The following is a 26,484-nucleotide window of genomic DNA, read 5'->3' as shown; positions in this document are numbered from 1 at the left end:
CTTTTCACACACACTGTCTCCCAGGCTCACAGTCACAAACACACCTCATCTCAGATCTACAAACTCACACATGCCACACACACACCATACATCACACACTCCATGCACACACACGTACACCCCACCTGCACACCACACTCACAGTCACATACTCCATGAACACACCACACACACACACACACGCGCGCACGTGTGTGCGCACACACACACACACACACACCCCAACCTCCTTCAGCACTTTCCTGACCCTTGGACACCTGGCTTCTAGATGTGTCTCTCCTCAAAGGTCCCCTCCCTGCCCTGAGTGTGGCTTTGTACTCTGGCCTACTTTTGGCCAGGGCACACCTAACCCACCCCCAGGTCCACCTTCCTCCTGTCTACCCCCAGCCCCCCCAGCCCACCATCAGCCCGTGCTTCATCCTCACCTTAGCTCTCTCCCCGGTCTACCCCCACACTCTGCACCCCAGCCCGCCATCAGCCGGCCCCCACCCTCACCCCAGCTCACCTCCCAGCCTGCCCCTACAGTCTGCCCCCAAAACGCTCCTTTGCAGCTCAGCACCCCTGACCCACTCTCAGAGCCCATCAGCCCGCACCCTACCTTACCCCAGCTTGTCCCCAGCTCGTAACCCAGCCCTCGCCCCACTCTCACCCCCGCTGAGATTCCAGCCCAGACTCCTGCCCCGCTCCGTCCCACCCAGCGCGCCTGCAGGGCCTGCATCCCACTTTTGGAGGCGTCGGGGCACGGCCGGAGGCGTGGTCTGGGGGGGCGCGGCCTGGGGGGCGGACCCCCTGAGGCCCCGCCCCGCCCCGCCCCATCCCGGCGTCCCCCCCAGCCGCGCCCCCAGCTGGACCGAGCCTGACCCAGCCGCGGCCGGCCAGCCATGGAGACGCGAGCGCGGCGGCGCCCGCAACTTTTCCCGCTGCTGCTGCTGCTCTGCGGTAAGGGGGCGTCGGCCCGCACCGGGAGCGCCCCCAACCCCCGGGGTCGACGGGACTCGCGTGGACCGGCACCTTCCTGCACCTGCGCCGCGCTCCTTCCCTTGCTCCGGAGCTGGGGAGACGCGCGCAGTAACCCTGGCGGGGTCCCCAGGCTCTGCAAGAGGGTTCTACCCGGGAGGAGCTGGGGGCGAAGGACTCTGGCGGGCAAGGGAGGCACAGGGTCCCCTCCGGGCTCTTTTGCCGGCGGGGTCAGGCAGCCCCCGCTCCTCCTAGTTGTGATGTCCCCCCACACCCCTGTTCTGGGGTCGCCTCAGGGTGGGTGAGCGGGGGCGGACCAGGTCTGGCTCCTTTCTCCCATCCCCCAAGATGGGCTGTGTGTGAGGTAGTGAGCTCCCTGTCCTGGCATTGAGTGCGTGCCCACCACTCACAGGGGCGTGGCCGGATGGACTCCGGACTGGGTGGCTGGTCCCCCCAGCGGAGCCCTTCAGTGTGTGGACGCCTGTGTGTGTCCTGGAAGCTGGCTGAGAGGGAAAGCGGGGCGACGCTCTCAGCCTTCCTCCCTAATGCCTTCTTCCGCAAGAAATCAGGACTCTAGGGAGAACTATTCCTGACAAAATGGGAATAGATTAAACTAAAAGCTTGTTTTGAAGCGTCTTACTAAAGAAATTATCCAAGAAAAAGTAAGGGAAGAGAGAGAGAGAGAGAGAGAGAGAGAGAGAGTGTGTGTGTGTGTGTGTGTGTGTGTGTGTGTAAGGGCTGTTGGGGAAGAGCGCTTGCTGAGGGCTGGGGTCTGAGCCTGGCCAATTCTGGTGGTGGGGCACCTTGGTGATGGAGGGTCCTGGCCTGGTGGTCCCCAGTCTCCCTGGCTGTAAGATGCAGAATTAGGCCTGTTTTAATGATTTTGCCTTTGGTAAGGGAGGTGGGAAAGGGTGGACCGAACTCAGCAGTCATTTTCTTTCCATTGAGGAGGCCTTGGTGTGCAGAACCTTCGAGTGTGGCTTCATTTTGTGCCTCAGGGCTGGAGCCTAGACTGTAGTGGAATTTGTGTTGAAGTGCAAAGGTGCATGGCCGCTCCTGAAATCAGGAGCATGCTGATTTGGGATTTCACCAGGCTTTCAGTGAGAGCCCCTCAGGGGGAGATCTTCGTCCCTATAGTGGAAGGAAGGTCCTCTGAATTCTTTCTGGGAGAAGCTGAGGCTCTCCTGATCACCTCCAGTATGGAACTGAGCAGGACCACAGACTTCCGCCTGCACAGAATCCCCCCTCTTAATAAGCCTGTCTCTTGTGGACCCGGTTCTGAGGGCCACTTCTTTGTCTTGCTGTGTTGGTCCTGACTGTCCCCCTCCAATGGGACATGGGTTCCTGCTCCCTGGACAGAATGGAGACCAGGTCCAGTTTCTCAGGAGACCCTCCCAGTGTTCTCCCGGCTAGAGTGAGATTCAGAGAGAGCTAAAACTTGCTCATAGTCACAGGCTGATGTCAGAGGTGGGACTGGAGCCCATATCTGCCCTGGATACTGTCGTGCCTGGAAGAAGGAGCGGGTTGGGTTCCTCTTGAGTGAGGACTGGCTCTGGGGGACCAGTAGGGAGGGTGCTGGCCTCTGGGGCTTCTTTGAGAATTCCAAACCTTTTTCCAGAAAGCATTTGATGCTGTGCAGGGCCATAGGGATGCGAAGTCTAACAGGTGTCTACTCAGCAGGAAGCTTTGCTGTGGTGCCCAGCCCTTGACTGGACTCTTCTGGTCCGGGTGAAAATCCTGATTGTGATCCCAAGATTCTTTTATTATTATTATTATTATTATTATTATTATTATTTATAAGAAGAGAGAATGGGGAGGAAAGGTGGGGCAGAAGGAAAGGAGATTAAATTTTCTTTTTTTTTTTATAATAAGAAAAAGAATAAAGAAGAGGAAGAAAGAGAAAGAGGAAGAGGGAGAGAGGATGGGGGTATTGCTTTATTGCCCGGGCTAGAATGCAGTCTAAATATGGGTATGCCTATAATTGTCCTTAATAATGGAGACATAAAAGAAAATGAGGGAAGAGAATAACAAAGAAGGAGCCAACCAACATTTTGTTTAAACTTCTAAGTTGATATGATGTGGTACTGATAAGAGTGTATATTTTGTGTATTTAAAGTGGAGAGTTCTATAAATGTTAATTACATTGACTTGTTCCAGATCTGAGTTCAAGTCCTGGATATCGTTGTTAATTTTCTATCTCATTGATCTGTCTAATATTAATGTTGAAGTCTCCCACTATTATTGTGTGGGAGTCTAAGTCTCTTTATTAGTCTTGTATGACTGGGTATTCCTGTATTGGGTGCGTACATATCTAGGATCTTTAGCTCTTCTTGTTGTTGCATTGATCCTTTTATCATTATATGTCCTTCTTTGCTTCTTTTGATCTTTGTTGCTTTAACGACTATTTTATCAGAGGCAAAAATTGTAACTTTTGCTTTTTATTTATATATTTTAGCTCTCTGTTTGGTTGGTAAATCTTTCTCCATCCCTTGTTTTGAGTCTTTGTGTATCCTTGAATATGAGATGGGTCTGGATGCAGCATACTGATGGGTTTTAGTTTTTTATTCAAATTGCCTGTCTGTCTTTGGATTGGGGGATTTAGTCAATTTAAATTTAGAATTAATAATGATATATGTGAATTTAATACTGCCATTTAATATTAGCTGGCTATTTTGCCCATTAGTTGATGTAAATTCTTCATTATTTGATGCTCTTTTTGGTATTTTTTAGAAAGGCTGATACTGTTTGTTCTTCTCTACGTGTAGTGGTTCTTTCAGAAGCTCTTGTAAAGCAGGCCTGGTGGTGATGAAATCTCTGAGTGCTTGCTTGTTCACAAAAAACTTTATTTTTCCTTCACTTATGAAGCTTAGTTTGGCTGGATGTGAAATTCTTGGTTGAAAGTTCTTTTCTTTAAGGATATTGAATATTGGCCCCCACTCTCTTCTGGCTTGTAGGGTTTCTGTTGAGAGATCTGCTGTAAGTCTGATAGGCTTCCCTTTGTGGGTAACCTGACCTTTCTCTCTGGCTGCCCTTAGTATTTTCTCCTTCATTTCAACCCTGGTGAATCTGATGATTATGTGCCTTGGAGCTGCTCTTCTTGAGGAATATCTTTGTGGTGTTCTCTGTATTACCTGGAGTTGTATATTATCCTGCCTTACTAGGTTGGGAAAATTTTCCTGAATAATATCCTGAAGCATATTTTCCAGCTTGGATTCATTCTCTTCGTCACATTCAGGTACACCTATCAAGCGTAGATTAGGTCTTTTCACATAGTCCCATATTTCTTGGAGACTTTGCTCGTTCCTTTTTATCCTTTTTTCTTTAATCTTGTCTTCTTGTTTTATTTCATTGAGTTGGTCTTCGACCTCTGATATCCTTTCTTCTGCTTGATCAATTCGGCTGTTAAAACTCGTGCATACTTCACGTAGTTCTCGTATTGTGTTTTTCAGCTCCATCAATTCACTTATATTCCTCTCTAAATTGTGTATTCTTGTTAACATTTCGTCAAATCTTTTCTCAAAGTTCTTAGTTTCTTTGGATTGGGTTAGAACAAGTTCTTTTAATTCACAGAAGTTTCTTATTATCCACATTTTGAAGCCTGCTTCTGTAATTGGAACACACTCGTTCTCCATCAAGCCTTGTTTCGTTGCTGATGAGGAACTGTGATCCCCTGCTGAGGGAGAGGCGTTCTGATCTTGGGTATTCTCAGCTTTTTTTGGCTGTTTTCTTCCCTTCGTTGTAGATTTATCCATCTGTGGTCTTTATAATTACCGTCTTTGTAATTGAGTTTCTGAGTGGACGTCCAACTTATTGATTCTAAGCGCCGAAATCTGAGCAACCCACTGCGCCGACCAAATCAGCGGCGTTAAGATTGATGGTGCTTTTCTGACTCTGCACCAAGAACCGATGCTCCGAGGCGCCGGCAAAACCGCCTCTCCGGTCACAAGAGTCGCGCTGGCGACGCGTGGGGCTCCTCCGCTGGGAATTTCCTGGTGTGTGAGCAACAAGAATTCACGTGAAGGTGTGGAGTCTTCTCGTTCTTTGTGCTTTCACTGGGAGCTACAATCCCGAGCTGCTAGTGATCAGCCATCTTGGATCTCTCGTGATCCCAAGATTCTATGGCACTCACTGGCCCTTAGCCTCAGTTTCCCAACTGTAATGTAGATATAATAATAGCAACCTGTAAACGGCTGCTGAGACTGTCAGTTTGATTCCATTCAGTTTCTTCCCTGTTGCCTTGTGTTGGGCATGGGATGGTGGGGTGGAAGGGTTCATGCTTAAACACGGGGAGGGATGGGAAGGCACCCACCAGTGACTGCAGTGGGCCACAGGAGTCTCACTCACAGCACCCGAAGATGGAGCACCGTAGTGTGTGTGTGTCTGTGTGTGCAAGCGTGTGAACATGGAACCACCATTGTTATCAGGAGTAAAAGTAATGATGTCCTGCTACCATGTTACCTGTGCTCACACTGATTCTGCTGAATCACGTGGGCCCACGGGCCGTGGTTGGATAGCAGTAACTCTGGTGAAGTAAAGACTTGGAGGTCAGCTGGGCACAGTGGCTCACACCTGTAATCCCAGCACTTTGGGAGGCCGAGGCGGGTGGCTCACGAGGTCAGGAGTTCCAGACCAGTCTGGTCAACACGGTGAAACTCTGTCTCTACTAAAAATATAAAAATTAGCCGGGCGTGGTGGTGACCATTTGTAATCCCAGCTACTTGGGAGGCTGAGGCAGGAGAATTGTTTGAACCTCGGAGGCAGAGGTTGCAGTGAGCAGAGATTATGACCTTGTATTACAGCCTGGGCAACAAGAGCAAGATTCTGTCTTAAAAAAAAAAAAAAAAAAAAAAGACTTGAAGGTGGTGATTGACCAAGAAGAGGCCCATAGAGTTTTGGTGCTGGAGGTGCCTTGGAGGTTATGTGACCCTACTCTTCATGCTGTGGATAAGGAAACAGAAGTCTGGAGGGTAGAGACGGTGTTGTCCAGCCACAGAGACCAGGGGCGGAACCGCCCAGAATCCACAGCCTCCTAAGGTCAACTGACCATGGCCCACTGCAGCCACTAGCCAGTCTGGTCGATGGTCTGTTTCTATCAAGGAGGGGGAGAGTGCCTGCATTTCATTTCCAAATGACTGGCCGCAAAAGCCCTTTCTGGAGGAAATGTGTCTGTTTGGTTGTTTATCTTCCCTCTGCGTCTGGAAGTCCCTGAGACAAAAGAAACACAGGCCAGCATGTTCTTTGTTTCCCCATGAAACCGACCAAAATGGATTTCTATTTTGATTCAGTTCCTGTGACCTTTACTAATGCAGCCAGTAGCTTGATTGGTAATGGCCCGCTTTTGCGGTGTTGCCAGGAATCTGTCTTTACACCACTGTTCTAACATTGGGTGGGTTGTCAGGTTTTGCTGGGAGCCTCTCAAGCCTCATGCACATTAGAAATGAGCTCCCAGGGCTGGTGCTGTCACAGGCATCGTCATAGCACCTCCACGGGCAGAGAAGTTATCCCAGAACACCTGCCTGAGGATGGCACGTGGCCTTCAAAGGCACATTCACAATCTGCTAGGGGTTCAGGTGGGCCAGGCTGCAGGCATGGGTGCTGGCCAGGAGGGACAGGGTGGGGCTAGCCTGATTTGTGCCCCCTGGGATGGTGGGCGGAGCTCAGGAGACCCACCCAAGGGTGCTGAGAGAATCTGTCGGGACATGGCGCCAGGCCTGGGGATGAGGATGGGGTTGGATGTGGAGAGCAGCTAGGCAAACCTTCAGAGCCCACGGCACGGGCAACTTTAGGGCAGGGGCTGCCTTAGTCCTCATCTGCCTCCATGCAGTCCCTGGGGCTTGCACCCCTTGGTCACTTATGCCGGAGCTGTCTTCCCACCTGCAGGCAGGTGCAGTCGAGCAGAGTGGCAGAGGGAGGCGTTGGGAGAGTCGCTTTCTTCTGGGACTTCATCTCCCCATCTCCAAACTGAGGGAGGTGGTGAAGGAGGAATGATGCTTTTTGGGCCCTTCCCAGGATCGATGCCGACCTGTACTCCAGAATCTAATGCAGGGCCCAGGCTTGGCAGAGAAGGAAAGGAAGGCAGGGGCTGGGGGCCGGGGCCAAGTAGAGCGCTCCAGCCAGGAGCCCTCAGGGCAAGGAGGTGAGCCTTGGATGAAGCCCTGCTTGGCAGAGCAAGGGTGGGAATTGGGGTGAGGGTGTCAGCCTGAGGCAAGGTGACCTGCCACCTGGAGACAGCTCTGTGGGCAGGTGGCCTGGCTCTGAACCTTGACTCCCCTGCTGTGTCTAACTGAGCAGGCAGCTGACACGCCCTACCACTGGGTTTCAGCCTTTAAGTGCCTGCCTGGTCTGGCTGTTGCAGGGCTTGGTGGGTTGGGCCACACTTAGAGCAGGACATTCCAGGAGCACTGGTCAGTACTGAGGGGCGTGGAGAGCTGGGCTGAAGGGAAAGAGAAATGGGGGGAGGGTCTGCCAGGTAGGTGCCACTGGTTCCGTTTCTGGATGGGGACATTGAGGCTCAGAGGAGCAAGTGAGTGAGTGTCAGGGTCCAGGGCAGAGCTGAGGTGAGCCCCTGGAGCCTCCTGGCTCCTGCTTGCTGCTCTCCCATTCCCCCATCCCCGTACTCCTTGGAGCGTTTCCTCGGAACTGCAGAAGGGGCTTGCCTGGAGCTTGCAGAGATCAGTGCTCCAGCCCCCAAGCCTGTTGGACTGGAATCTACATTGCTGGAGGTCTTCAGGTGATGGGCTGCATATCTCAGTGGAGACACATGGCTTTCCATCTCTCAGTCTCAGCCTTGACTCCACGTCAGAATTACTTGGGGATTTTAACAAACATGAATCTGGCTTTACACCCCAGAGGCTCCCATGCAATAGGCCTGGGCTGTGGCCTGGGTGAGCCTAGCGTGCAGTTGACTTTGCTGGTCTGTTCTACCTCTGGTGGCTGCCCTGAAAGATGACAGTGCGCAGAGGAGCTAGGGATAGAGCCCCAAGCCTGAGGGCCTTCAGAGTGGGGTCATGAATGACGGCCCTCACCGGCCTGATGGAAGAATGCCTTCACTTTTGAGTCTTTTATTACTTATTGGTTCCTTTAAAGCACTTCAGAGTCTAGAACTGTGCTAAAATAGAACCTGGGGTCAACAGCCTGAGACACACAGAAGTGGGAGCTGCTGGCGTCCAGGAAGGAGGCTGTGGTGAGGGGGACAGTCTGCTTGTGGAGGAGGTGGGCAGGTGCTGCCAGCAGCCAGAGGGTCCTGGAGCAGCAGCTCATGAGTGGGATGTGCTGGAGCCTGGGGGCAGCAGTGGTGGGGGCATGAAGTTGGGGCCCAGTGGAGACTATCTTTGAGAGAGATTTTGTAGGTGCAAAATTACTAACCAATGAAAACACACAGAATCAAAATCACCCTTTTTCACAAATGGGGAGACAAAGGCCCAGAAAGGTGAATGGCCGTGCTTGAAGTCACACAGCAAATCAGGAACCCAATGGGCTGAGGTCTCTGCCTTCTGGCTCCGTGCCAGCGGAGGGTCTGGAGGGTGGCATGGTCAAGCTTCAGAAGGACATGGGCCTCCCTTCCTGCAGAGAGGGAACAGGCTTCTCTTGGAGGGATGCCAGCTCTGGTCCTGGCTGGTGCTTCTCCAGGACTCCATGATGTGAAGACTCAGAGGCCCTATGTGGGCTAAGTGGGAGAATACTGTGGCTGAAAACCCACTTCTGCCTTTCTATTAGACTTTAAATACACTCTGAAGACCTGTGCATCCTGCTTCAACCTTGCCCTAGGCTGACCTTTCCAAAGTCACTTCTCCTTCCCTTTACCCCAACAATGGTGTGCACCCTGCCTGTCCACACACAGTATGCCCAGCTCCACTGTCCTCCTGCCTGTGTCCTGGACACCTCTGTTCCTCCTCTGTTCATGTTTTCTATTAGCTTCCTGATTTTTATCTGTTTGTTTTGTAAATTATTGAGAGAGGAGTATTCTCCAACTGTTGGCTGGGTGCGGTGGCTCATGCCTGTAATTCCAGCACTTTGGGAGGCCAAGGTGGGAGGATCTTTGGAGCCCAGCCTGGGTAATAGGAGATCTTGTCTTTCCAAATGGCTAAAAAAAAAAAAAAAAAAAAAAATAGCTGAGTATGGTGGTACATGCCTGTGGTCCCAGCTACGCAGGAGGCTGGGATGGGAGGATTGCTAAAGCCCAGGCAGTGAAGGCTGCAGTGAGCCATGATCACGCCACTGTGCTCCAGAGTGACAGAGTGAGACCCTGTCTCAAAAGAAAAAAGAAAGGAATTCTCCAATTGTAATTGTGGATTTGTCATTTCTTCTTGTAGCTCTGTTTTTGCCATGTGTGTTTTGAAGCTGTTATTAGGTGCATAAATATTTAGGATTCTTGATAAATTGAGTCCTTTATTGTATTGAAAAGACCCTCTTTACAAAGTCTCTAGTAATATTTTTTGCTCTAAAACACACTTTGTCTGATATTTCTTTTGATTAGTGTTAGCAAGATGTGTCTTCTCCCTCTTTCATTTTGAACCTCTTTGAGTCTTTTCATTTAAAGTTGGCTTCTTGTTAGCAGCCTACTGTTGGCCTTCCTTTTTGTTCCCATCTGACAATCTTTTGCTTCTTAGTTGAAGTGCTTAGATCATTTACTTTCAATTTGATTATTGCTATGGTTGGATTTGAATCTACCATTGTATCATGAATACTCTCCCTCCCTTTTCTCCTTTTCTGCCTTCTTTTGGACTTAGTATTTAGTATTTATCATTATTACTCCATTTCTTCTCTCTCTTTCCCTTCTCCTCCTCCTCCATCATTGCTAATTGGATGTGATTTTTTTTTTTTTTTTTTTTTTTTTGTTACTCCGGCGGTTGCTTCAGGGTTTATGCCATACATCTTTAACTGATGAATCTGTCTTCATGTGACATTACGCTGATTCATGGATAGCCAAAGAACCTGCCTCTCCTTTCCTGAACTTTATGCCATTGCTGTTATACATTTTACCTGAACCGAAGTTATAAATCTCACAACACGTGATTATTATTGTTATTATTATTATTAATTTTGAGACGGAGTTTCGCTCTTGTTACCCAGGCTGGAGTGCAATGGCGCGATCTCGGCTCACCACAACCTCCGCCTCCTGGGCTCAGGCAATTCTCCTGTCTCAGCCTCCTGAGTAGCTGGGATTACAGGCACGCGCCACCATGCCCAGCTAACTTTTTGTATTTTTAGTAGAGACGGGGTTTCACCTCGTTGATCAGGATGGTCTTGATCTCTTGACCTCGTGATCCATCCGCCTCGGCCTCCCAAAGTGCTGAGATTACAGGCTTGAGCCACCGCACCCGGCGATTATTATCTTTTACAGAATTTAAATATTGAGAAAAACTCTATACATTTACTTACATAGTTAAAATTTCTGGCGTCCTCCATCCCATTGCCTAGGTCCATGTTGGCTTCTGACAGGCTTCCCTTGTCCCTAAAGGACATCCTAAACATTACTTATAGTCTGGGTGTGTGGGTGATATTTCCTTTCACCTTTTGTGTGTCTGAAAAAGTTTTTATTATGCCTTAAGAAGCCAGCATTATTGAGATATAATTCACACACCACACAGTTCACCCACTTAAAGCATACATCAGTGTTTTTCAGTATACTCACAGAATTTTGCAACCATCACTGTAATCAATTATAGAACGCTGTTGTCGCCACAAAAATAAAGCCCCTACCCATTAGCAGTCTTTCCCTATTTTCTCCAACCCCCGAGCCTTAAGGAATCATGGATATGTTTACTCTCTCTAGATTTGCTTATCCTGCACATTTTGTGTAAATGGCACCATACAATATGTGAGATTTTGTGATTGGCTTCTCTCACAGCAGAATGTTTTTAAGGTTCATTTATGTTGCGGTATGTATTAGCACTTCACTGTTTTATGTACAAATAATACTCTATGGCATGGATATGCCACATTCTAGCCATTTATCAGTTGATGGACATGGTTTCTTCCTTTGGCTATTATAAATGATGCTGTTATGAACCTTCCTGTAAAAATTTTTATGTGAACATGTGCGGTATAAATTTAGGAGTGGAACTGTGGAGTCATATGGTAACTCTATGTTTACCATTTTGAGAAACTGCTAGACTCGTTTCCAATGTGGCTGCTTTATTTCACATTCCAATCAGCAGTAGTACTTAAAGCTTCCAATTTCTGCATGTCCTCACCAACACTTCTTTTCTTTTTTGAGATATGGCCTCACTCTGTTGCCCAGGCTGGAGTGCAGTGTGGTGCAATCACAGCTCATTGCAACCCTGAACTCCTCAAGCCAACCTCCCACTTCAACCTTTTAAGTGGCTGGGGTTACACGCCTGTGCCATCGCGTCTGACTGCCTTTTTGATGATAGCCATTCTGGTGGGTATGAGTGGTATCTGATTGTGGTTTGATTTGCATTTCCCTGACACTTAACGATGTTGATTGTCTTTTCATGAGCTTATTGACCATTTGTATATATTTTTGTAGAAATGTCTATTCAGATCCCTTGTCCATTTTTAATTGGTTTATTTTTCCCTTTGTTATGGAGTTGTAAGAATTCTTTATGTAACCTAGATACAAGTCTTTTGTCAGATATATGACTTGAATATATTTTCTTTCATTCTGTGGGTTGTCTTTTCACTCTCTTGATGCTATCCTTTGAAGTACAGATGTTTTAAAATTTGATGTGTCTAATTCATCTATTTTTCTTTTGTTTCTTGGGCTTTTGGTGTCATATATAAGAAGGCTTTTTCTCACACAAGGGCACAAAAATTTTCTCCTGTATTTTTCTAAAAGTTTTATTTATTTATATATTTAATTAAAAAAAATCGATTGAGGCCGGGCGCGGTGGCTCAAGCCTATAATCCCAGCACTTTGGGAGGCCGAGGCGGGTGGATCACGAGGTCGAGAGATCGAGACCATCCTGGTCAACATGGTGAAACCCCATCTCTACTAAAAATACAAAAAATTAGCTGGGTATGGTGGCTCGTGCCTGTAATCCCAGCTACTCAGGAGGCTGAGGCAGGAGAATTGCCTGAACCCAGGAGGCAGAGGTTGTGGTGAGCCGAGATCGCGCCATTGCACTCCAGCCTGGGTAACAAGAGCGAAACTCCGTCTCAAAAAAAAAAAAAAAAAAAAAAAATTGATTGATTATACTTTAAGTTCTGGGGTATATGCGCAGACTGTGCAGGTTTGTTAGATAGGTATGTATGTGCCCTGGTGGTGGTTTGCTGCATCTATCACCCTATTTTTATTTATTTTTTGAGACAGAGGCTCGCTTTGTTGCCCAGGCTGGAGTGCAGTGGTGCAATCTCAGCCCACTGCAACCTCCGCTTCCCAGGTTCAAGTGATTCTTGTGCCTCAGCCTCCCGAGTAGCTGGGTATTCTAAGAGTTTTGTAATTTAGCTCTACATGTAGGTCTGTGATCCATTTTGAGTTAATTTTTGTGTTTGAGGTGAGAAGAGTCTGAGACTATTCTTTTGCAAGTGTCCCAGTACCACTGGTTGAAAAAGAGTATTATTTCCCTAGTGAATTGACTTGGTACCTTTGTAGAAAATCAGTTTATCGTAAGTGTGAGAGTGTATTCCAGGACTCTGAATTCTATTTCACTGGTCTATTTATCCAACCTTATGCCAGTACCATGCTGTCTTGATTACTGCTGCCATGTTGTAAATTGTAAGATTAGGATGTGTGAGTCCTACAACTTTGTTCTTTTTCATGATTGTTTTGGCTATTTTGTGTCCCTTGCTTTCCCTTAGAAACCCTTGAATCAGTTTATCAATTACTGCAACTGGCCAGCTGCGGTTCTGATAGGGATTGCATTGAGTTTGTATATCTCTTTAAGTAGTACTGACATCTTAACAACAATTAGTGTTCCAATGTGTTAACATATGATGTCTTTCTATTTAGGTAGGTGTTTTAAAATTTCTTTCAACAGGCTGGGTGTGGTGGCTCATTCCTGTAATCCCAGAACTTTGGGAGGCTGAGGTGGGTGGATCACCTGAGGTCAGGAGTTTAAGAACAGCTTGGCCAACATGGAGAAACCCTGTCTCTCACTAAAGATACAAAAATTAGCTGGTGTGGTGGTGGGTGCCTGTAATTCTGACTACTTGGGAGGCTGAGGCATGAATCCCTTGAACCAGGGAGGTGGATGTTGCAGTGAGCCGAGATGGTACCACTGCACTCCAGCCTGGGTGACAGAGTGAGACTCTGCCTCAAAAAATGAAATGTTTTATACTTTTCAAAGTTTTGTCCTTTTTAATTATGCTTCTTTACTAAGAATTTTATTCTTTTTGATTGTATTGGAATTGTTTTCTTTGTTTCCTTTTTGGATCATTCATTGCTAATGCACAGAAATACAACATATTTTTGTGTGTTGATTTTGTACACTGCAACTTTTCTGAGTTAGTTTGTTAGCGGTAACAGTCTCTCTCTCTCTCACTGTGTGGGCCTGCATGCTGATTCTTTTAGATTTTCTACATATAAAATTATGTCATCTGTGAATAGAGATAGTTTTACTTCTTTCTTTCTAATTTGGATGCCTTTTATTTCACTTCTTGCTTAATTGCTCTGGCTGAAGCTTCCAGTGCTATGTTGAATAGAAGTGTTGAAACCAGGCATCCTTGTCTTGTTCCTGATCTTAGAGGAATAGCTTTGACTTTTATCATTGATTATGTGAACTCTGGGCTTTTCATATATGGTCATTATCATATTGAGGAAATTGCATTCCATTCCATTCCTAATGTATCGAGTGTCTTTTAATTATGAAAGGACATTGGATTTTGTCAAATGCTTTTTCTGCATCAATGGAGATGACCATGTTATCTCATTAGTGTGATGTATTACATGAATACATTATGTGATACATTAATGTGATGTATTACATGAATTGACTTTCATATATTGAACCACCCTTGCATTCCTGAGATAAAACCTTCTTGGTCTTGGTGTATAATCCTTTTTATATGTTGCTGGATTAAGTTTGCTAGTATCGAAGGTTTTTATATCTATATTCAGAAGCAATATTGGCCTATAGATTTCTTTTCTTATGATGTCTTTGTCTGGTTTTGCTGTCAAGATTATAATGGCTTCAGAGACCAAGTTTAAAAATACGGAAGTGCTGCTTGTTCTGTTTTCTATAGGAGTTTGTGAATCATTTCTGTTAACTATTCTTTCAATGTTTGGCAGAATTTGCCAGAGAAGCCATCTACACCTGGGATTATCTTTGGGAGAGATTATAAAATGACAAATTCTATCTCTTTACTTACTATAGACCTATTCAGATTTTTGATGTCTTCTTGAACCAGTTTCAGTAGTTTATGTCTTTAATAGCTTCCTAGGGTTGTCGTAACAAAGTACCACAAGCTGGGTGGCTTAAAACCCATTTTGGAGGCCAGAAGAACCCAGGAGTTGGGCATTCCTTCCCAGCCTCTTCCAAACTTCTGGTGGTCCCAGGCATTCCTTGGCTTGTGGTAGCATCCCTCCCATCTCTGTCTCCATCTGTCGTCTTCTCCCTATGCGTCTTCACATCATCTTCTTTCTGTGCGTGTCTTTCTCTGGGTCCATATTTCTCCTTTTTTAGAATATACCAGTCATGTTGGATTAGGGTCTACCCACATGACCTAGTTTTAACTTGATTACCTCTGTAAAGACCTTATTTCCAAGTAAGATCAGAATCTGAGCTGTACTAGGGGTTAGGACTTTCACATATCTCTTTTAGCGGAGACATGATTCATTCCATAACAACGTCCTACTAGGAATTTGTCCATTTCATCGACATTATCTAATTTGTTGGCATACAGTAGTTCATAGTATTTGCATATAATCTTTTTGATTTCTCAAACACAGGTAGTGATGTAGTGATGTCCCCTCTTTCATCCCTGTTTTAGCAATTTCAGTCTCTTTCTTTTCTTCCCAGTAAGTCTAGTTAAAGTGTTCTGGATTTGTTGATCTTTTAAAAGAATGAGCTTTTGGTTTTGTTGATTTTTTTCTATTTCGTAGTTCATTAATTTCTCCTTTAACCTTAATTTATTCCTTTCTTCTGCTGTCTTTAGGCTTAGTTTGATCTTCTTTTTCTGGTGTCTCAGGGTGGAAGGTTAGGTAATTGATTTGAGATCTTTCTTCTTTCTTCTTTTTATTTATTTATTTTTAAGAGATAGAGTCTGGAGTACAGTGGTGTGAACATGGCTCATTTCAGCCGTGAACTCTTAGGCTCAAGCGATCCTCCCACCTCATTATCCTTAGTGGCTGGGACTATAAGGTGTGCCACTATGCCTGTCTAATTAAAACATTTTTATTTTGTAGAGATGGAGGGTTTGCTATGGTGCCCAGACCAGTCAAGAACTCCCAGCCACAAGCCATTCCACCTGGGATTATAAGAGTGAGACACCATGTCCAACCTTTAAAAAAATCTTAATATAAGTTTTTACAGCTAAAAATTTTCTCTAAGTACTGTTTTAGCTGCATCCCTCTAGACCTTGGTATATTGTGTCTTTTACTTTTATTCATCTCAAAATCTTATTTAATTTCCCTTGTGAAATCTTCTTGGCCCATTGGTTATTTAGGAATATGTTGTTTATTTTCTACTTATTTGTGAATGTCCCCAAATTCTTTCTGTCTTTGATTTCTTTCTTTTCTTTTTGTTTTGAGACGGAGTTTCACTGTGTTACCCAGGCTGGAGTAAAATGGTGTGATCTCGGCTCACTGCAGTCTCCACCTCCTGGGTTCAAGTAATTATCTTCCCACAGCCTACCGAGTAGTTGGAACTACAGTTGTGTACCACCGTGCCCAGCTAATTTTTGTATTTTTAGTTGAAATGGGGTTTTTCCATGTTGGGCTGGTCTTGAACTCTGGATCTCAGGTGATCTGCCCGCCTTTGCCTCTCAAAGTGCTGGGATTACAGGTGTGAGCCACCACACACAGCCTTATTTTTGATTTCTAATTTTATTCCATTGTGGTCAGTGGATATTATATGATCCTTTAAAATCTATTAAGGCTTTAACACAGTCTCATGTCTTGTTTGATTTTTTTTCTTTTAAAAAATTATTTTATTTATTATTATTCTTTTCTGAGATAAAGTCTTGCTGTGTCACCCAGGCCGTAGTGCAATGGGATGATCATAGCTCACTGTAGCCTCAAACTCCTGGGCTTGAGCAATCCTTCCACCTCAGCCTCCCAAAGTGATGGGATTACAGGTGTGGGATGCCACGCCTGCATCCATTGTTTTTGACCACACCCTTAGGCATGGACTTCTGCTCTGTTCCAAATATAGTCAGTTCCTACTGCAAGAGTTGTGGAAATATCTGTCTCTCCTTACAGCCTGCCTCTTCCCCTGGACAGGTCCTGGCCCTGTACTGGACTTGGGGTTAGGACACTGGCCTGCTTCTGCAGAATGACATCCCTGCCCCACAAGCAGGCACCCAGGAGAGGGCCTGTAGTTCCTAGTCTTGGCTTGCTCTTCCCAGTGTGGAACAGTGAGCTGGGGTGGGGTGGCTGGGGCCCATTACTCTGGGCCTGCCATGCCTGGGGCAGAGCCTCCACCTTAGAAGCGGGGACCGGGAGGGGCAGGGAGCCTCAGCCCTCTAGCCTCATCTGCCCAGAATGAAGAGACCTCCTGCCACGTGGAGCTGGGATGGACATGCCTGCCGTTCCAGGGTGAAACTGCAGCCCAGGACTGGGAGCTGGGGTAGAGAGAACCCCCATTTGTGATTGCACCCACTGGAGTACAGACTCTGTAGCCAGAACGAGGGGGTGGAGTGAGAGCAGGTTGCAGCTAAAATATCACAGATTCTCACTATTTTCCTGAGATGTAGTAGATTTTCTTGAATAATTTTCATTGGATGTGTGCCCTTAGGATGAGCTCCTTACATCACCATCTCAGAAGGCTATGCTGCCTTGTTGGGGCTCTTTTCCTCTCCCCTCCCCTCCCCTCCCCTCCCCTCCCCTCCCCTTCTCTCTTCTCTTCTTTCTTTTCTTTTCTTTTCTTTTTTTTTTTTTTGAGACGGAGTTTCGCTCTTGTTACCCAGGCTGGAGTGCAATGGCCGCGATCTCGGCTCACCGCAACCTCCGCCTCCTGGGCTCAGGCAATTCTCCTGCCTCAGCCTCCTGAGTAGCTGGGATTACAGGCACGTGCCACCATGCCCAGCTAGTTTTTTTGTATTTTTAGTAGAGACGGGGTTTCACCATGTTGACCAAGATGGTCTCGATCTCTTGACTTTGTGATCCACCCGCCTCGGCCTCCCAAAGTGCTGGGATTACAGGCTTGAGCCACCGCGCCCGGCTCTCTTCTTTCTTTTCTTTTGAAAGAGTCTTGCTCTGTCACCCAGGCTAGAGTGCAGTGGCATCATCTTGGCTCACTGCACCTCCCCCTCCTGAGTTCAAGTGATTCGCATGCCTCAGCCTCCTTGGCAGACACAGAGGAAGGCAGCCCTGCTTCTTGCAGCCAGTGGTCTGGGCCATGCCCCTTACCAGGTGAATGCTTCCGCCTTGCCCGCAGTGGACACCTGTAGCCTGGACTGATCCACACCACGTGACTTCTTATCTGCGCTCACTCTTTGCAGCCTTACGCTACTCACTCTTGCCACCCTCCTGTCACCCAGTAGCTCCATTGTGGTCCTGGGGCCACTCACAGGGTGGTCTGCACAGTCCCTTCCTCAGCTGTTGTCCAGGCATCCTGCTGCAGTGGGGGTGGGCTGAGCATGCCAGTTCTTTTAACCCTTATCCGCTTCTTCATGGGATCTCCTCTAGCCCAGCTTCGGCTGCCAGAACACAGAGGACAAGGTTGCATACACACGTGCACATGCATACGTACACACACACACTAAGACATAGATGGTAGGGCTGTGTACCTACACACACACGCACACACACCAAGACACAGGTAGTGGGGCTGTGCGTGTGCATGCACACTCGTGCACACGCGCACACACACACACACACACATACACACACACCCAGGATGCATATACCTGGGCTCTCTCTTGAGTATCTGATGAGTTGATGAGTGCCAAAGCAGAGGTCAGCTGAGGGAAGTTTAGGAGCAGGGAGGTCCTGTGATGTGGAAATGAAATGACCGTGGAGACAGGCCCTGAAGGACAGGGGGCACTTCTCTGTGGGAGGGAGGATGTTCCCCATGGGGAAAAGTGTGAAGCGAAGGCATGAGGTGGAAGGGGATGGGGTATTTCAGTGGGCAGAGGTTGGAAGGGCAGTGGGGAAATCCTGGGACAAGCAGCTTGTGTCGGACCCTGAGAAGGTCCAAAGGACTCATTCCCATTGCTGGGAAAGTGAGTCCCTGCAGTGGCCTTAGCCCCCAGTTTCCCAGAGTCAGAGGGGGCTTTGAGAGGGCTGGGTGGTCCTTACTGGCCCAGAGCCCTCTCTGCCACCCCTGCAGGCATTGGGATGGTCTCCAGGTCTTAGAGTCCTCAGGATGCTCCCAGGCCCCGGGACTCCTAAGCTGGAGCTGGAGCCTCTTTTTCAGTCCTGATCTGCCCAGGACCCTCTCACCACTCCCCCAAGGAGTCTGGCCCAGGGTATCACTGCCTGTTCCCTCCCTGTGTCACTGCCTGTGAGGCAGTGAAGAGAAAAGGTGGACTTGTCCTGTCTTGAGGACAAGTCCCTGTGTGGGAACCTCCTTTCTGTACTGACAGGTAGGTCAGGGCAGAGGGTGGAGGATTCTGCTGGAAACATCTCGGGCTTGCAAACGGAGCCTTGCTAGTGAGTCCTCAAGTAACGACCCCTCAGGCCTCCCGTGTCCTGGCATTCCCAGTGTGAACCACAGTGGGATTCTCACGGCTGTCCCCTTTCCAGGTGGGTGTCCCAGAGTGGGCGGCTGCAACGAGACAGGCATGTTGGAGAGGCTGCCCCTGTGTGGGAAGGCTTTCGCAGACATGATGGGCAAGGTGGACGTCTGGAAGTGGTGCAACCTCTCCGAGTTCATCGTGTGAGTGCCACTGCTGGGCGTGGGATCTGCTTTGCCCATGGCGCTGCCCACTGCCTGACCATGGCCTGACCACACTCTACCCAAGGCCTCACCCATGCCCCACCCATACCCCACCATAGGCTGCCCGCAGCCCTTCCATGCGCTGCCCCACACTTTGCCCAGGGCTTCCCCATTACCCCCCGACACTCTGTCCCTGCTTCCGGCCACCCCACCCACATCCCGCTAGCACATCACTCACGGCCCCGCCCAGGCCTTGCCCCCACACCCACAGCACCTTCCCAGCTTCCTGTCCCCCATTCTGCATCCTCGCTCTGATGTTCTAGCAGTTCCACACTGCTCTGCTTCTCCCTCTCCTCTGTGATTTGGCAATCCTCCCCATGTCTGCTTTTCCTCCTGAACCGTATCAGTGCCCTGCCCTGGGAGTGTCCAGTTCGGGGGTTCCCTGGCTTGGGGGTGCCCTGCCTTGTGGGTGCTCTGCCTGGAGGGTGCCCTGCCCTGGAAGTGTCCAGTTTGCAGGTTTCCTGGCCTGGGGGTGCCCTGCCTGGGAGATGCTCTGCCTGGAGGGTGCTCCCTCTGGGAAGTCTCCAGTTTGGGGGTGCCCTGGCCTGGGGGTGCCCTGCCTGGGAGATGCTCTGCCTGGAGGGTGCTCCCTCTGGGAAGTCTCCAGTTTGGGGGTGCCCTGGCCTGGGGGTGCCCTGCCTGGGAGATGCTCTGCCTGGAGGGTGCTCCCTCTGGGAAGTCTCCAGTTTGGGGGTGCCCTGGCCTGGGGGTGCCCTGCCTGGAGGGTGTCCTGCCTCTCCTTCAAGCTGCAGTTGGGCGGACATTGTCATGTGTGTCTTTCTCATAGCACCAGTCACAGCTGGGTCTGTCCTCAGAGGTCAGAGGACTTGGAGGAATTGGGTCCCACTGACTTATACCAGGTGCCATGTGGACAACACCGCACAGTGAAGGGAGGGCCCCTTGTTCTAGAAACTTCCCAAGTTTTTTATCTCCTTACTCCTTGGAAATGGCTCTCGGCCTCACTGCCCTCTGGCCCACTGTAGTCCACCTCTGGCTTTGCAGTCTTGTGCCCCCTGCTGGTGGCTGCTGGCAGACCCAAGCTGTGCTGGCACATGCATGTTAGCACCCCAGCCCCTGCCCCCTGTAGAGACACTGACCATGGCCATGCCCTGGAAACCCTCCCTGGCCCTGGCCATTCTGGTGGCCCAGCAGCAGCTGACTCCCTGAGACTGTCACACTTGCAGCCCCACCGCGTCGGGGAATGCTTGCTGAACCAAGTGGAATGGAATTCTGAGTCTGCTGGCAAGGGGTGCTGGGATTCAGGAAGGGATTGGCAGGCTTTCCCTGGTCTCAGTGAGCCTGGACACAGGCCTGGAGTGGACCCACGGGTGGGGATGGCGTCAGGGAGGAGGAGGTCATAGCTTCAGGGCTTCCGGTCTCGCTCCTCTCTGTAACCTGCTAAAGTCTCAGTAAAGAGACTAAATAGGGACGTCCAGCCCTGGAGCGGGAGAACCGGAATGGAGGCAGCCTGAGGTGCATTTAGGAGTCAGTGAATGAGTGGACAAGAGCCACCGACTGAGTGTCCTTGGTCAAGTCAGACCTGATGCTGGAAAAGGGGAGAGGGGAACAGCCAGATTGACACGGCAGAGGCCTCCCGAGACCCGGCCAGCAGCATGAGCTCCCAAGAGAGTGGCGAGAATGGCTGAGAAGCAGTGAGGTGTTCAGAGCCCTCCTCCACCCCAGCTGGACACTGGAGGTATATTCTTTGAGCTGGCGACACCAGGGTCTCAGGCTTCCCCACGTAATTGAGAAGGAGGTCACGGTGTCCCAGAGAGGGAGGCTGGAGAAAGTGGCTGATGTGCCTTGTCTTTTGCCACTGGGTCCAGGAGGGTGGTCTCGGGCCGGATTGGAGCTGTCCTTTCTGGAGAGTGACCCCAGCCAAGAGGAATGACCTAGAAGCAGTGATCCTCCTGCCCAGCCCCCGGAAGCTCTGGGGACAAGCCCCTCTGTAGGGTCCCAGTGCAGAGCTCTCAGTCCCCACTCCCAGTCATGAGTGTTCAAGCAGGGTCCCTGGATATCTGATCTAAGGCTCTGAGCCTGAAGGACAGAGACCAGAGAGATGGAACCAAGCAACCCCTGGGGCCATGCACCAAGAAGAAAACTTCACACATCACTACCGGTATCTTCAGAGGGCAAACAACTATCTCTCATGTGATGAATGAGAAAGAGAAAGAGCCTTAGAAATGGAAGACGCAATAGAAGTGAAATGGAATAGGAAGACTGGAAGAAGATGGTGAGAAAATCTCCCAGGAGTATGAGAGGGAGAGGGAGAGGGAGAGGGAGAGGGAGGATGATTAGGAAGTCAGAGGTCAGTCCATGCATAACACCAAGATAGTAGAAATTCTAGAAAGAGAACAGGAGAATAAAGGGATAAAGGACCCTTGCAAGGAGCGAGGGCTTGCCCAGTGTTGGCATGAGGGAGGAAAATGTCCCACATGAATATCTGATCTAAGGCTCTGAGCCTGAAAGACAGAGACCGGAGAGATGGAACCAGGCGACCTTGGGGACCACGCATGAAGAAGAAAACTGCAAATGTCGCTACCAGTATCTTCAGAAGGCAAACAGCTATCAGAGCTGGGGAAACAAAGGAAAACTTCTGTACTTATTCAGAGGGAGGAAAAAAATGAGCTCCACATTGGAGATGAGGGGATCAGAGGCCTGCAGGCTCCCCCACGGCAGCCCTGGAAACCGAGGACCAGGGGATTCAAGGATTTGAGAATTTCAGTGGACTGTGGTTTCTCAACTAGTGGGCGATTTCCCGACAATCTGTGCACTAAATAGGGAGAAATGCAAACACCGTCAGACGTGTGGCACCTCAGCATCTGACTCCCACACACCTTTCTCAAGCTCTGGCGGCTGTGCGCCGAGGTACGGCACAAACCACGACGAAGGAAGCTGTGAGATTTGGGGAGCAGAGCCAAGGCAGGAGAGGGGAGCCCCACGGAGAGTGGTGGCCCAGCATGGCAGCATGCACCAGGGGGAGGAGGCCTGGCCCACGTGGAGGGCACCTGATGCTTATCTGACAAGATGACTGCCTGCCCGTGCCCTGCAGCCCAGCTCTATTGAGAATGAAGGACACCCCTCTTTCCCCTGAATGTTTGTTCTGCTTTCGTCCCCGCTGAAGCAGGGTGGATCTTGGTGAGTTTTTTTTTTTTTGAGATGGAGTTTCGCTCTTGTTACCCAGGCTGGAGTGCAATGGCGCGATCTCGGCTCACCGCAACCTCCGCCTCCTGGGCTCAGGCAATTCTCCTGCCTCAGCCTCCTGAGTAGCTGGGATTACAGACACACGCCACCAGGCCCAGCTAAGTTTTTGTATTTTTAGTAGCGACGGGGTTTCACCATGTTGACCAGGATGGTCTCGATCTCTTGACCTCGTGATCCACCCGCTTCAGCCTCCCAAAGTGCTGGGATTACGGGCGTGAGCCACCGAGCCCGGCCTGGGTCTTGGTGAGTTTAAAGAAGTGGTTTGTTCCCTTCAGTAGGACTGGTTCACATAATGGCCCCATCAGGAGTCATGGCTGGGAAGACCCTATTCCCCAAACTCGCCCATGGCCTGCCTGTGGCTTTCCCTGGGGAGGGGTCTCATTGTCCCTTGGGAGCAACAAAAGCGTGTCTTCTCCTGGGAACCTCCCTCCAACAGCAGCAGTGGGCTCCTCCTGTGCTCAGTTAAGGAGCATTGCTGTGGGATTTCCAAAAGCAGCACGATTGCCTGAGAACACACTCTCAGGTGGTGAAATGTAAAGCAAGGCGGGCAAAGTCCCCAGAAGTGGGTAGGGGGAGAGGGAGTCTGACTGGGGGATTTGCCCGGCTTCCAACCTGCTGGGCCCCTCTCCTTCCCATCCTGGGCTGTCTTCTTTAGGGGAGGTGCTCTGGAGAGCAGGACTGAAGGGGGAGTGGGGAGGCCCCAGATTATCCAGGGGATGAATAAACCATAATTTGTTCCTGGTTTTCTAGAGAAGCACTGAGTGTGGGCATTTTTGCAGGTGACAAAAATGGAGATTCTGTGGATCCACAGAGATGGGTTCTGTGCTCAGCTCTGCCCAAAACCTAACAGCTGGGATGGGCTCACCCCAAGACCTGCTCTGTGCCAGGCACTTGCTGGGACACACAGACCTCAACTCATTTGGTTCTCTCAAAAACCTGATTGGCTAAGTGTTACTAAACCCACTTACAGATGAGGAAACTGTGGCCCAGGGAGGATAAATGACCTGGCCCACATCACAGAGATGGTGGGTGGCTGAGCTGGAGCTGGAGGGTCCCTGTTACGTTGGCTCTGCACCCTGCACCTGAAGCCACTGTCCATGCTGTCGTCTGGGATTACCTCTGCCCTATGGGGTTCTCCACGTGGCCCAGCTCTGGCTGTGAGTGGGGTTTGGGAACAGCAGGGGCTTTCAGCCCTGTCTTACCTCCTGTTGGGACAGTTCCGGGGCTGCACATCACTCCTCTTGCCCTGTAGGCTTGCTGTCCACGGACAGGTCTTCTCCAGGGTCTGTCTGGCTTGTTTCAGCCCTGGAGATGGTTGTTGGGGGTGGCATTCCTGGGTAGCAGTTCAGTGGAATGACTTTGGAGGCACAGAGGTTACTGCACATGATTCTCATCACACATAGATGCTGGGAAATTCTGAAGGTGAAGCCTGTTGCAGGGTGTTGTTAGATGGCTCCCCAGCTCCTGGATCAGCTGGCGGGGGAGGGAGGGGGGGGTTGGGGTTGGCAGCAACCACTGAATCTGGGGCCCTGTGGGAGAAGCAGGTCAGGGGAGTGAGGTCCATGGATCTAGCTGCTGAGGTGCCTCTAAAGCCTGGGCATGCCCCAGGGACTGCATCTGGCTGAGGCCCAGGAGAGCCAACAGCTCTGTAGTTGGATATGAGGCTCTTCCTTTTGCTCTGGCTGTTCTCTGCTGGCACTACCTGGAAAGGCACAGGTGTATGTCTGATCTGCATTCCAGAGTTGGTGCTGAGAGCCAGCCTTGGATCAGTCAGGAGCTGGCTCCCCTGACCCTGTCCGGGGCACGGGTCAGGAAGACCAGGAGAACCCTGGGTGGAGTGGTTCAGAATTCCCTGTTCCCCTCCCTTCCTGATGCTTTGGGAAATCTAGGCCCAGATGATGTTCCATGCAGGAAACAGCTCTTTCCTGTTGATGAGCCAGATCAGTGGCTCCCTCCTGGGACAGCACAGGAAGGACGAGATGAGCTACTTTGCCATGGGGACCCCTCACCCTCCTGCATCTGTCCTCATGCAGCACAGACATGGGGAAGTGCTGGCCCTGGACAGAGTGGGTGGCATCTGGGTGGGAGTCCATCCAGCTTTGTCTAGAACATTCTGGATGAGCGGCTGCCACTCTAGGCCTTGCAAACCCCAGTGACAGGGCGGTCATCACCTCCACAGGCTGCCCGTTGGACCAGGTGGTGGTTGGGAAGTCCTTGATGCCGAGTTAACCTCTGGGTCCTGACGGCTGTAGCCCTTGGTCAGCATGAGGACTGTCCAGAGCCTATGCTGGGCTAACATGGAACATCATGGTGGTTTGCTGAGTGCCCTTCTCATCTCAGATCTCATGGACAGGGGATCCACAGGAGGGGACTCCATGGGGCCGAAGGGGGCAACTTCTGAGCAGGAGATAGAGAGGCAAGGGACTGGAGCTCACAGGTCTGACTTCCACTTGTCCGCCGTCTGGCACCCGAGGGCAGGCTGCCTTGTGGGAGGTGGCGGGCCGCTGGCCTCAGACAGCCTCTCCTCCCCTTGTCCAGGCTCCAGTTCTGTGGACCTGCGCCTCGGGCCTTTAGGGTATCCTGGATGATGAAGGCCTTGCAGGTCCAAGAGGCTGTTACCCAGGCACCCTTTGGCCCTCTGGGCAGCCCTCGGTAGTGCTGGGAGGTCTGGGAGAGCTGGGCAGAGACCCTGGATCCTGGGAGCTCATGGCGTCAAAGGCAGCAAGTCATGGCCAGCGTGATGCAAATGTGGGCAGGGGACAGAGGGAGTGAGTGGGTCATGGGCGTAGATGACCCTGTGGCCAGGACAGGGCTTTTTCAAGGCTGGGCTGTGAGTAGGTGGCCAAGTGGGATGGGACCCAAACCACCCCACCCATCTTCCTGGTCTCAGGGTCAGGGCAGGGGTGAGAGGGAATGGTGAGAGCCTGACTGTCATCCCCTCTGCTTTTGCAGGTACTATGAGAGTTTCACCAACTGCACCGAGATGGAGGCCAACGTCGTGGGCTGCTACTGGCCCAACCCCCTGGCCCAGGGCTTTATCACCAGCATCCACAGGCAGTTCTTCTCCAACTGCACCATGGACAGGGTCCGCTTGGAGGACCCCCCAGACGAGATTCTCATCCCACTGATCGTTATCCCCGTCGTTCTGACTGTCGCCATGGCTGGCCTGGTGGTGTGGCGCAGCAAACGCACCGACACGCTGCTGTGAGGGTCTGGGTGAGACCGAGGGGTCACACCTGGCAGGCTGGAAGAAAGCTCCCTGGGACGGGAGAGCGGCTGGATGCCACCAATGCCCAGCCACTGTGGCCACACCTCACCTAGTCGTGGGCAGACCCCTCCCTTCCTGGGCTGACCTGCTCCCTCAAGGCCAGCCTGCTTCCTGGCTGGGGCTCAGGCTGTCTGCCCAAGCTCTTTGCTTGTTCTAGGGCCAGTGAAGGAAAATATAAGGCCAGAGCTTGTATGTTGGGCACAGAAACCACCTGCTACATCCTGTGCTCCGCAGGCTGGGCTGGAGCCTCTGCCTGGAGGTTTCTATGCCATTTCTTAGCACAGAATCCAGCCTAGCTTTAGCCCCAGTCTGGGCCCTGCTTAGACTAGGTCTCCTCGCTTGACCCTGTCTCTGGCTCCTGCCTTGGCTCCTGACCCAGCCCCAGCCCCAGCCCCTGCCTACACCTAGGCAGAAAGACAGGCAGGGGCTCTTGGAAGACGTTCTGTGCTGTGAACTCCGAGCCCTCCTGGTGAGCAGACAATTGGAAAGGCTGGGAGGAGGAGGGCCGGGCCGGGGGTTCCCCGGAGCCACACGTGGCCTGCAGAGTCTGTTCCATCATGATGCTGTGCCCACTATGGGCTGTGTGCATGACCAGAGGCTGGAGTGGGGGTGGGTCCAAGCCCCTCACCAGAGTTAGTTGCGTGGATGGTGCCTGGGCCTCTTTGCCACAGGGGCTCCCTTGTGGGTGAGGGGCCCTTTGGAATGGCATCCCATGAGCTTGCGGCCTCTATCTGCCACCCTCTGTGTTTTATCTGAGTAAAGTCACCTTACTTCTGGAATTTCCTGTTTTATTTCACGTTATTCAGAGAGATGGTGGGTCTCTTGGGACTGATGGGTCCCCTGTATATATTGTACAGATAGAGAACAACTGAGGTTCCAGAATCTCAGAATGTCAGCACTCGGGGGGCTCAGAGAGTGTTACAATCGGAGAGGGCCTGACTGCAGGAGGGACTTGCCCAGCTGCTCCCAGCCCCCTGGGCACTTCCCACCCCTGACCCTGCAGTTTGAGGATGAAGGGGAAGATTTCTCTCTTCTCCATTTTCCCTTTGGGGA

At 50.4% G+C, this 26,484-nt stretch overlaps 1 protein-coding gene across 1 annotated transcript; it reads left to right on the top strand.

Annotated features, from left to right (window-relative positions):
• Positions 1 to 835: 835 nt before the first annotated feature.
• Positions 836 to 26,210, top strand: RAMP3 (receptor activity modifying protein 3). The gene is made up of 3 exons (XM_039462158.2): positions 836 to 939; positions 18,767 to 18,899; positions 25,116 to 26,210. Exons 1-3 carry the CDS (start codon positions 882 to 884, stop codon positions 25,369 to 25,371), a joined length of 447 nt encoding a protein of 148 aa, XP_039318092.2. The 5' UTR covers positions 836 to 881; the 3' UTR covers positions 25,372 to 26,210.
• Positions 26,211 to 26,484: the final 274 nt, after the last annotated feature.

Source organism: Saimiri boliviensis, chromosome 10 (assembly GCF_048565385.1).
Source record: "Saimiri boliviensis isolate mSaiBol1 chromosome 10, mSaiBol1.pri, whole genome shotgun sequence".
NCBI lineage: Eukaryota > Metazoa > Chordata > Mammalia > Primates > Cebidae > Saimiri > Saimiri boliviensis.
Note: the sequence above shows the minus strand (reverse complement) of the source record. Positions and strands in the feature narration are given on the sequence as shown.